Source organism: Bolinopsis microptera, chromosome 11 (genome assembly GCF_026151205.1).
Source record: "Bolinopsis microptera isolate Bmic1 chromosome 11, MBARI_Bmic_1.0, whole genome shotgun sequence".
Classification (NCBI taxonomy): Eukaryota; Metazoa; Ctenophora; class Tentaculata; order Lobata; family Bolinopsidae; genus Bolinopsis; species Bolinopsis microptera.
The window spans coordinates 2,274,091-2,286,428 of record NC_087082.1 but is presented as its reverse complement, the minus strand read 5'-3'; the positions used below and the strand labels follow the sequence as shown (position 1 = coordinate 2,286,428).

Here is a 12,338-nt window from a genome sequence, read left to right as displayed (position 1 = left end):
ACAAGAATTGGCCAGATTGAAAAAACATATTAAAATATTGGTGAAATTATACAATTTTATAAAACAATTAAATTTGAGATTAAAACTATTTGAAATATTAAAAATGTTTCGTACCTCGATACCGAAAACATCCTTTAACTTGATCCCCCTCATGTGTCCAACCATCTGACCAATACTCTTGTTCTTCTTCTTCAAGTTCATGGAAATGAGCCTGGTCCTCAACTTCCTGCTCAGCCTCAGTGGAACATCTGACATGGTCTCCACACCGCCAGCTATCACGCTGTCCACCGCGCCAGTCCTGATCATGCCCATGGCGTCAGTTATAGCTACGTTGGAGGAGATACATGCAAGTGTTACTGTGTGCGCTGGGATTGTGTCGGGAAGTCCAGCTTCGAGCATCGCTTCTCTGGCTATGTTGCTGGTTTTAGGCTCCTGAAAAGAATGTGGAATATAATTATCCGATACCACTCAGCTCTACATTTTTTCACTTTAATCTGCCTCCCCTCCCCCACTAGTAGTACTCATGTTATACGTAAAGTAAAATAGTACAATGTACATTCTACATTCGATCATGATGTACCCTAGGCCTATTATGCAGAATATATTAGTTGTCATTATGTGTGACGTGTATATTGCTAATGGCGAGAAATTCCAGCTTCTAGATGTTATTTAAAGCTTCATAATCGTGTTTAACACAACCTGGTAGTTCTGCTACCAACCTGGTAGTTCTGCTACCAACCTGGTAGTTCTAATACCAACCTGGTAGTTCTGCTACCAACCTGGTTATTCTACTTCGGAATATGTTATCTCCGTTTATAATTATAATAATCGAGTTAATAATAATCTAGTTAGGAACGTAACTCGAGTAACATGCACTTGAACGAAGAATAATTACCGTACACACTTGTTAACTTACACGTGTTACAACAAACACGTATTAAAACTTACACGGAATATGCAATATTCTAGTGTGGATTTTACGAAATCAGAGATGAAGGAAAGTTTTCATTGACGCACGAAAGTTTAGTGAAGTGTTGCACGCTCAAAACACTAGATTGTTGCAAGGTCTTGGGATCCTCACAATACATAACTCTTCGTTACAAAATAGAAATAGGAGGGGGACAGTTGCCAATTTTTGAGTTTTAGTTGTGGTGAAGGACAGTTAAGAAATGTTTAATTTAAATGTAACTTAATAACCTTGAAAATGTAACTCAATCTTTTGTTTCATCCCATAGCTTTTCTTACGATCATCTTCTCAATTTACAACATCACTCTAAAGTTCATCACCGGTAATTCGGTTATGAAGAGTAACAAGATCATACCTGCCTACTAATTTTCGGGGAAAAAATGTAGTAAAACATTCACGTTGTTCAAATCTTAATTCCTTAATCCCTATAATGCACTGTGAAGTCACTGTTTATGTAGGTATATCCGCAAACAATTTTATGAAGGGCGCGACATGGACTGTTTAAGCCAGGCCCCGGCTTGGTGGTTTGACTTTTATTGTCTCAAAACGGACTTTTATTTTAAAGTAGGACTAATAGACGGGCATACCGCGAGTAAAGTTAATGTACCTGGATAACAGTTCCGCAGATCACGTGATCAATGTCTTTGTGCTCTACTCCCGTCCTCTTCAGCAGACCACTGATTGCCATCTGTAACACAGTTTACCGTGTCAGAGGTAAAACTTAACTCATTTTCTGCTGGTGATCCCAAAAAAGTCGAATCATGTTAAACTCTGGCATTACCTTTTGTACTCATTTTAAATCTTTCTTAACGTGAAAATTTACTAAGCCTATTGCATTTGTTGAAAAGAAGTTTTCTGAAAGTCCCAGCAGAATCAGCAACTGTAACTTACCTTCTGAAGGTCATGTGCCATGAGTTTCTCATAGCCACTGCAGGATGTTTGGAAAGGTGTTCGGACTCCATCTACCAACACTACGTTCTGTGACGGATCTGAAGTAGACAAATGGTATCAGTTTACTCATTTTAATGTGTATGGTAACTGTAAAGGAGGGGCCGAACTAAATCCACTTCTAAAAACACGTACTGGCGGTGCGAGGTTGCAGCAAAAATTACAGAAACAGTTAAAACTAAAAATTAAGAAAATTTAAATTCATGCTTTTTTCTCGCTGTAATTGCATTAATTTGATTATTCTAATTGACATTCACTAACCATTGTTTGCCGAAGAGAATGCAGCACGAGATATGTTCAGAAGATTCTGGGGCTTAAGGCTGATACGTCCTAATACTGACATACTGCCCTTGGAAAATGGGAATGATAGTTCAAGGTAGTTACTGGGGTTACTCAATAATCAATATAAGCTGCTCCACTACATTCTGAAATTGACATAATAAACTGAAATTTGCAACATAAACAACAAGTAAATATTCAATTTTCGAAGCATTACAGTAAATTGTGCAGTAAAGTCAATATTCAATATAATAATAAGTACGTGGTAACTGGAATACATTAAAATACATGTTCTACATCCGGTTACAAGTGTGCTGCGGGGATAAAAACAATCTGTGAGAAACATAAATAAAAGTAAAACCTTCCTTCAATAACATCGTTTGTCGAACCGCAATATAACAGTGGTGCATTGCAGATAGCACCATGCAGCTTAGTCAGATTCGAATGTTGCAATTGATCACATCAAGGAAGATATATATTTATGTAAGATCGGTTGCGTTGATCTGAATTAATTGCAGATTTTGTGAGGAATTAGGTTCATCTGACGTCTCCGAGTCCGGTATCTGTCCATTTGAACTCCTGGTCCTGAATACTTTCTACAGCAGTCACATCTGTGTCGTTCTGATTTGGTAAGGCATCTTCAGGAACGGGTATGTCGTTGCTTGGCAGGGCATCTTCTCGCCAATCGTTGTCTATAAGGTCTATCAACCGCTCCCGTCGAAATGGAGCAGTTGCCATTTTGTTAGCTATTGTTCGGAGAACTATTTAAAGAATTGGGCAAAAAGAATGATGTGAAAATGAGATTTATTCACTCACAAATAATAAATATTGATCGGATATTATGTTTCGTGACACTAGAATTTTCATGACGATTTAGCTTAAACGGTTTTGCCAGTTTTTCCAGAGTATGCGGGGTTGACGATGGAACTATAAGAACACTTGAGTCTATAATTTAAACAGATGATATAACTGAAGGATACATTTGAAATACATGTTATTAACATTAAAACTGCGATATCCGAATAGCGTAAAAAGTATTTACCTTTCTGTAAGAGTTTTAAGTGTAAAATAGCTTGAATTTAATGTTTAATCGAAAATTCGAACGTAGCCTACAACGAACTTAAACTCTGATAGGTAGTAAGGCTATATATTTGATTCAAAACATCAGATAAGAATCGATAAGAGTCGTGCAGCAACGTACGTAAGAGGACAAATTGTTGAATAAATGTAGCGTGTGGACTTCGCCAATGCCTACAATATACTCTCTTTTTAGCAGGCGTTCTGCATCGAACGCCTGTTGCGCGCTGGATTCGGTAGTTGTACTTCTCAACCATACATTCTAGCAACGTCCAGTTTGTTGCGTCTTGCTTTATATCGTCCATGATAATCTGACTTGTTTGTATCAGTTTGAACCATGTTACACGGATTTCGACCATTCAAGAACTCAGTGAACCATGTGAGACATCTCCGGAACAAGATTTGTACTCGAGGTTTGTGAACTTGTTTCATGTTTTAATCATTAGGCTAGGTGTTAAGTACGCCATTTCATTGACTGATTTATCGTTCACTAGCAGACAAGTGACAACAGTTTTGAAAAAGATCGAGTTTTTCTGATAAAATATTTGCTTGTTTATTATCCTAGTTATCTTATTAACCTTTAACAGTCATATACATAATCTGGATCCGGTACTGTGTGTAACGATGTATGGTTGTGTAACTTGTAGTTGTGGGATATCATGGATATGCATATTATGTATATTCCATATCTCAACATACCGTTCCACCTCTATTACCCGCTTCTTTTTTTGCAGGTTTAACCAACAAACATTGCGAAACAAGCATCAGAAATGGTGTTGGGATCCTTAAATTTGACACTCCGGGATCTAAGGTATGTTTATTATCAAATACTTGTGTGCTGTGCTTGTTTTGCTTTCGTAGTTCTCATAAATCTAAAAAAGGTGAAGATTTACTGCAGAATATACAACTTTTTGTTCACATTCTTATTTTCAGGTAAATGCTTTGAACGAAGAGTTCAGCTTCGATTGTAAGGAAGCTTTCATAGAGCTGAGAGATAACCCAGAAGTTAAAAGTATGGTTTTCATGTCAGCCAAACCAGACTGTTTTATAGCTGGTGCAGATATCAAAATGCTTGCAGCATGCGAGTCTAAAGAAGAAATTATGGAATTGTCTAAAGGTAAGCTTGTAAAGTTATCGTTCTTGATCCTCTTTCACCCTAGATTTGACTACTGATTCTTTATTGGTTGATTGGATGGGACCTGGACGGTGCCGGCATTTCTAATAACTGTTTTACAAAAAATATGATTACATAATAATATGATATCAAAATCCTGTTAAACTTAGTAGAATAGATGGATGTAATAAAATTATTAGATGACAAACTGCTCACAGATTCAGGAGACAGGTAACACTAACGTGATGAAAACAAAATTCCGCTGCCTACTTGACTAAACCAATTTTAAATCTCAAAGACTCAGTCTTGTATGGAAAATAAAATATGGAGTATAGCTTATCAGTAATATTGATGTCACATACACCGGGTTGAAACTCGATAGTTACATTTCAAGCTGGTTGCTCTTGTTTAGCAAAATGCAATATTTTTTTCTAAATTTTAAAAACTAATATGCACATAATTGCCTTGCAGGTGGCCAGGAGTTCATGCAACAGATGGAGGACTGCAAGAAACCAGTAGTGGCTGCTATAGCTGGTAGCTGCATGGGAGGTGGTCTTGAGATTGCACTGGCATGTCATTATCGTGTTGCACTGGATACAAAGAAGACCTCTCTAGCTCTTCCAGAGGTACCTTTAATCATCACCCAACTTTAATCAGGACTAACAAAAGTGTATTGATATTCAGTAGCACCTTATAAATGGGCGTACAGGCTCCAAATAGTTTCCAATACAATTTTTACCCTCTTGCTCAGTTTCCACTCATTGTTGCATAGCTTCTCCCTACCCCATAACAACTGGTAAACATGTTCCCTTTTCAGGTAATGTTGGGTCTATTGCCCGGGTCAGGAGGTACCCAACGTCTACCACCACTGATAGGCCTTCCTAACGCTCTACCCATGATGCTGACAGGCGCTGGAAAGAATGCCAAACAAGCCAAGAAGCTCGGACTTGTGGATTTGGTCATCAAATCATTAGGTAAGCTTTTCAGAAACTTTTTCGTGAATTGAAGTTATGTAATTATTCCAATCCTCTCCCCTACTTCACGAAGTTGTTTAACTTGCATTACATACTTTACCAAACTTTGCAGTTTCTGATAGCTTAATGAGATAAAATTAAACATTTCATAGGTCCTGGTGTGAAAGACCCTAAAACTCTAAGTCACGATTATCTTGAGAGTTGTGCAGCAGATGTTGCTAGGCAACTAGCTGACGGAACTCTGAAGAAACCCAAGAGACAAAGTCAGGAATGAAAGGTTAAGAGCTTTACAAACACAAAAATGAACAATTTATTGTAGACATTAAACTTAGATCAAGATTTCAGAATAGTCATTCTCCTCACTTTGATCGATAACCAAACAATTTTGTTCCACCTCTAATGTTGAACTTCTGTAACTACGGTTACTATTTGATCTTGAAAATATTTTTCTTTTTTATGACTCTTAAACATGTTCCCTCCAGGTCTGTCATACAATCTACCCTTGAAAAATAAGTATGTGCGGAACTATGTGTTCAAGACAGCGACAAAGGAGGTAATGAAGAAGACACACGGTCTGTACCCTTCCCCACTGAAGATCATTGACTCAGTGAAGAACGGGTTGGAGAGCCCATCTACTGGGTACGCCAGGGAGTGTGAGGTGAGCTGGAGTTTCGTTGTTTACTTAATCGCGGAGATTATATTATAAATAATAATTTGTTGATTGAACTGATAAAATGCTGTTTTTGTTAGATGATAATCACTGGTCAGTACCGATTAACTAATACCAATCTTATTTTCATTCATATTACATCACATTAATTTTCTTGATCCAATAAAAGTCCACAGATGTTTAGATTCTTCTTAAATGACACCTCTTCTCTCCCAGAACTTTGGAGATTTAGCGATGACTGACGAAAGCCGAGCTCTGCAGAGCATTTTCTTCGGGAAGCAAGCTTGTGAGAAGAACCACTACGGAAAACCAGAAAGGATGCCCCAAAACATGGCCGTATTGGGCGCTGGTTTGATGGGTGCTGGCGTTGCTACTGTGAGTTTGTTTTGTTTTCCACTCCAAATAAATTTTATTGCATTTGCTGCATAACTCATAATAAGTATGACCCTAGCGGGGGGGGGGGGGGGGGGGTACCAATGGCATAAATGGCATAATGGAGAATTGGACAATAAAAATTTCCATTTATGCCATAAAAACGTATGCCATTTGTACAATTTTATGCCATTTTTCTCCATTCTATGCCATTGGTATGAGCCTGTTCACAAATATCTAAGTTATGAAAATACCGTAGATTATGTTGTGAGTACCGAATACTGATCATCTCTAATGTGATCCGCAATTGGCATTACATGATTGATATGCAATATTTCTATTATATCTGCTCCAAATCGGGAACAAACTGTTCCATGGAAGCTGAGCTGATGTAACTTGACACTAACGAGAATATTTCGTGACGACTACATCGAAGTTTTAGTAGAAACTTAACCAGATTTGCCTTTTATTTGATCTACAATATTTCCAATATATCTGGTCCACAACGGGAACAAACTGTTCCACGGGCCGGGAGCTGAGTTGATGTAACTTGACACTAAGGAAAATTTTTCGTGACGACTACAGCGAAGTTTCAGTAGAAACTTAACCAGATTTACCTTTTAAGATAAGGAAACAAGGAAATAAAGGTGTTATATGCGTATATATTATTCTGTTAAAGTACATGACTGTATTTCCTAAATGTGCGATGGCAGTGCCACCTCAAACCTATTTGGACGTATGTGACGTACACACTACACACTGCACACTGCACAGGTACACATTATACCATGTAGCAAAACAGCCAAGTATCATACGACCTGAGTCCTGACTTCTACCTGAAACAAGCTTTGCATTTTAGGGATAATTATGCGCAATCCCTCTAGTTTCTACCAATTAGCATAACCCCCGGGATATACAGCCACTCTAACCTGAATCTACTCTGTAATCAGGATTCAGGTTAGATAGTTCTCCTCGTGTATCTAGATCAACTATCTTTCTGAACTAGATAGTGACGTTATTTGTCCCCCAGGTGAGTTTAGACAAGTTCCCTAAAGTGATCCTGAAGGATGTGTCGGATACCTGCTCTCAGTAAAGGAGAGGACATGGTCAGAGATGTCTTCCAGAAGAAGGTTTGCAGTTTTGACATTTGGCAGATTGACGTTATGTTTCTTCAATCTCTTATCTCTATAAGTTTTATATTTTATGACAACCTAGATCTACTTGTGTGCGATATGCATTATTAATCTACGAGATTGTAAATCAACTGCAGTTATACAATTTGTGGGTAAAAAAACAAAACCTGGTTAGTTATCATTAGTCATTACGTACAATACCACATTTGAAATGTTGGCAACAAGTTGAAACCCTCCGACTACAGGTGAAGAGGAAGAAGATGTCCCAATTTGATTGTGATAAGCTGATGTCATCCCTTCACACCGAAGTTGATTACAGTAGTTTCAAAGATGTTGATATCGTTATAGAGGCTGTCTTTGAAGATATCAACCTGAAACATCGTATCATTAAAGAGGTGTGTAACCCCTTTTTTTGTAAACCAGTAGTTACTTATACTAGTTTTCATATTAAGATAACCACGATGTCTGCAATTATATCTGGACCTGTGTGGAATACTAAACTCTTATCCGATCTAGGTAGAAGCTGCAACACCAGACCACTGTATATTCGCCAGTAACACATCAGCTCTTCCCATCGGCGACCTTGCTAAAGCTAGTGTCCGACCAGAGAACTTCATTGGTGAGCACCCTAGCACTTTTAATATTATCGTATCAATCCTGTCTTTCCAAAATATTATGTCCCAAGTTTTCATTCTAAACCTGGGTATGGTTACTATAATGCTAACATAAAACTCATTGAAACCTATCAATCTTACATCTTGGTGCAATTTAGTATGCATCATTAATATTTGCCAACCGAAACTTAACCACTTCTCACCTCACAGGAATGCACTACTTCTCCCCCGTGGACAAGATGCCACTGTTAGAGATAATCACAACAGATCAGACGAGCAAGGAAACCACCGCTGCAGCAGTGGAAGTGGGACTCAAACAGAAGAAAACCGTTATTGTTGTAAAGGACGGACCTGGCTTTTACACAACACGAGTTATTGGCGCCCTGATGGGGGAGGCGTTCGCTTGTATTCAGGAGGGTACTAGTCCTACTGATCTGGACAAGCTGTTTGTTAAGTTTGGCTGGCCAGTTGGAGGTGCTACCCTTGTTGACGAGGTAGGGAGATAACTTCAGGGATTTCTATATACATTTAGGCTATTTTTATAAAAAATACACAAGTCAGACGTCAACTTCAACTTTGGATAAAATATTCAGACCCATCTCTCTTCCAGGTTGGTATTGACGTGGCGTACAAGGTAACAAAGTACTTCCTGGAGGTGTTCGGAGAGAGGATCAGTGCTGGAGATCCCAGGGTTATTGAGGAGTTGGTGGAGGCTGGTTGTTTGGGACGTAAGAGTGGTAAAGGTGGGTCCTACATTTTTAGCTTCCTTTCACTGTATTACTGTTTTGTTGATTAAATCTTCTGTAACTCTGTTGGTTGTATACTGTATAAGGTTGTTATCAACATTTCTTAACAAACAATAACTGTCTGATGTATCTCGATTTTCGGTGGATCCGCTTTTTTAGTCCTTAAACTCAATGGCCAATAAGAACGGTGTATACTGTATATGTAGACTGTAGATACTGTAGAGTATTAGTTAGCTGAGAAGTTTACAAATGTACCCTTGTTGTGTACTTCTGTGTTTAATTAATGTTTAATTATAAATAAGGCGGAAACTTACACTAATTTTACATCCTTTATGGACAAAAATTATACAGAACTACGCACTAATTACCTTCAACTCTCAATTTCATATTCAATAAATAAGCAGTACAGCTACAGTTTTAATGAAAATAAATCTATCAATACAAAAAAAGTTTACACTCTTTTAAAAAATTACAATCTTATGTTTACTTTTTTCCCTCGCTTTATACTAACATTTCGCTTTATTTTTCAAGTATCTCTTCTTTGTTGAACTTGGAAAGAACTGGCAAGAATTTATCCTCGTGCGTATTTTGTTACGGTAAAATCCAGGATCACGGGGCCATCTCATGATAAACTTCTTTTTAGCTTTGAAGTCATAAGCTCTGCCACACTCCGCTGCCGACTTTTTGGTGATGAGATAGATCTTTTGCCCTCTTAAACTTTTCACGTCGGTTCCTTGCCTCATTATGGATATAACTTTCGCCTCCACAGTTAATTCTTGAAGGTTACTCGCTGACTTTACCTCTCTCACAATCCTGATTTCAACGACCGGTAAATCAGGGTCTTCACAGAACTCTTTTTTGAGTTCGATGGGCGCACATTTACAAGACAACCCCACACTTAGAGTGAGACAGAACCCCACAATATTTAGTGTGTTCATGCTTACTGAGGGGAATGAAAGTTTAAAGTTTAAAAGTTTGTGAATAAAGCTTTTAGGCCATCAAACTGAAGAGACTTGCTAGAAGCAAATACATGGTGAAAATCGAACAATGTAGAATAATCTCAGTGATCAAAATGTTAGTGAGAAAAACGCCAAACAAGTTGCTATCGACACGTCCTCATACGAATTGATGTATGTTCCTTAAAATATGTATCATATCAGTTGTACTAACAGCACTTCTCCTGTGTGTAAACAATCACGGACTCACGGTTAAATATATTCGGGGTAGTTATAGTGGTGGGGCAACCAGCCTTAATGTTTGTCATCAGAACTTCGACAATTTCATAAACTCTTAATCCACGGTTAATCCTGAAAACCTTGTTCGCGTCCTCTCCCTCCTTTCTTTTTATATCAAATTGACTAACGAATTCCCTTCAGGAATATTCCTGTACCGCAGCTCCACAAAGGGCGGAACCAGACCCGTGAACCCTGTAGCACAGAAGATAATGGACAGATACAAGAAAGAGGGACAAGTTGCTCCCCAAGGAGAGGACGTCCAGTGGAGGACGTATCTTAGATCAGTGAACGAGGCCGCTCTTTGTCTGCAGGAAGATATCATCGCTAATCCCGTTAGTGTTTGTTCGGAATTTGCAGTTTGGTTTTAGTTTAAATTCGTAGTTTAAGTGGAAGAGTTGGTACGAACCATCACCAAGCAGTTTTAAGAGTTCTCATTTGTGTAATACAGGCCCAATGGCCAAGTAGGCCTGTTTTTGGGTCGAATTTTTCGATAAAATTAATCTCAATGTTGATAGTGTTTACTAGAACTTGGGTACCATGAGTTTTTAAACACTTTGTTTAAACCCTATGTTATAATGATCTTCTCTCGGCAGGTTGACGGTAATATTGGTCTCATATTCGGTATCGGTCACTGTCCCCAACGCGGCGGTCCATTCCAATTCCTCGACACATACGGAGCACAAGCATTTGTTGACAAGATGAGGGGATACCAGGATTCTCTAGGTTTCAGATTCGAGCCGGCTCAGATTGTAATAGATTACGCCAACTCCGGCAAAAAGTTCATGTCTAGTTAATGTGTTACTATCAACTCATTTTTAATTAGGTTAATTTATAATGATGCCATGCTAATTGTACGATATACGTTTAAATGTTGTTTTTTCTAATTCTATTACCATCTACCGCTTACATTTTTGCACAATAATATTCATCAGTTGGTGTCACATTTTACCTCATCAGTTTTATGATAGTTAAGTGAAGAATGTTAGGGCATTTTCAATTTGTTAATCATTGGTTGAGTTATTTATTCAGCTAATAATGTTCCATCAGATTGTGGCTAAACCAACTTTTGCTAGTTGAGATATTGTTTAATTTCAAAATCAAGTTCATCTTGCCACATTTCATGTGTTCTTCAAAGCGAAGACAAAGTCCATTCCATTAAGTTGATGAGTAACTTTGAATTTAACATTTAAGCTGGTCTTGATCATTGATTAACATAATATCTTTGTACGTACTAATATAATACTACTAATATAAGTTCATGATGAGCGAATATTTAAGTGAATTTGACCGAAATGAAGACTGTTACTGTTTAGTTTCTAGCATTTAGTGCCATTACGAGTAAATATCTTCGCTTGCGGGCGATACTACTTATACTAGTAGTAGGCCTTACGGGCAAAAAGTCGACTTATCTGCTACAGGCTTTGCGACAAATCATTGCACAATTTGATACGATTGAAATAGTTCTTTAACTTGCTTGAAGGGATGATGATTAATCACTCGACTGTCAAGTGACTTTTTCAACCTGTCCTCTAGCAGACCCTGAACGGCTGTTCAAAACACTAACGCTCTAACCTGATCCTAACCCTAACAAAAGCATATGCTCTAACCCCAGGCCCAACTTACCTGGGGACCCCAGGCTATTATGTTCATTAACATATAGAGATTAGGCGGAATGACAGGCTGAGCGCGGCCCAGTAAGGCCCAACGAGAAATTATACCAACTCCCTAATATACTATACGGTCATATCAAGTGATCGAGACAGTTTTTTCGCCAGGAGAGCATTTTAACCTTATCTCATGTGGGGTGATTCGGAATCAGCATCCGAAAATATATCGATTCAAGTTGGTTTCAACTTTCGGGGGCCCTTATAGAAAAATCTCCAAGATCGACTGTTGAGTGATTCAGCACGCTCGTGCTTGAAGTTGATTCTGAACTATTTAGATGACCTATCAGCGTGTGTCGATCAAACTTCAACGGGGAGTGTGGAGTGGGGATCCGGGAATCGTTTAAATTACTTTCGAGGCACCTTTACAAAAGCTACTAATACGGTATAAATAATGGTGCTTTTAACGGAGAAATTAAAGACACTCAGTGCTCAGACAGTTACGTTTAATCTGAGCTTCAGTTCACTGAGTGTTATTTTATTTGCATATACTTATACCGGTTTCACTAATTCACTCGCCATGGATTATAGGAAACGCGCGCTAT

At 38.3% G+C, this 12,338-nt stretch overlaps 2 protein-coding genes across 2 annotated transcripts in view; one reads left to right on the top strand and one right to left on the bottom strand.

The window, feature by feature from the left end:
• The window catches only part of LOC134822536 (probable 3-ketoacyl-CoA thiolase), a 32,117-nt gene that overhangs the window by 1,842 nt on the left and 17,937 nt on the right, over positions 1 to 12,338 (bottom strand). Inside the window, exons 2-5 of the mRNA XM_063833645.1 lie at positions 2,177 to 2,266; positions 1,859 to 1,956; positions 1,575 to 1,655; positions 115 to 432 (exon numbers count right to left, since the gene is read on the bottom strand). Coding sequence (XP_063689715.1) covers positions 115 to 432; positions 1,575 to 1,655; positions 1,859 to 1,956; positions 2,177 to 2,258 — 579 coding nt within the window. The 5' untranslated portion in view covers positions 2,259 to 2,266. The remainder of the gene's footprint in view (positions 1 to 114; positions 433 to 1,574; positions 1,656 to 1,858; positions 1,957 to 2,176; positions 2,267 to 12,338) is intronic.
• LOC134823158 (trifunctional enzyme subunit alpha, mitochondrial-like) lies at positions 3,535 to 11,301 on the top strand. The gene is given in 16 exon segments (XM_063834506.1): positions 3,535 to 3,684; positions 4,006 to 4,082; positions 4,205 to 4,388; positions 4,857 to 5,011; positions 5,203 to 5,359; positions 5,512 to 5,631; positions 5,842 to 6,017; positions 6,246 to 6,404; positions 7,432 to 7,476; positions 7,478 to 7,531; positions 7,780 to 7,929; positions 8,051 to 8,153; positions 8,359 to 8,642; positions 8,759 to 8,891; positions 10,271 to 10,461; positions 10,723 to 11,301. Coding segments are annotated over 16 exon segments (2,265 nt in total). The 5' UTR covers positions 3,535 to 3,608; the 3' UTR covers positions 10,924 to 11,301.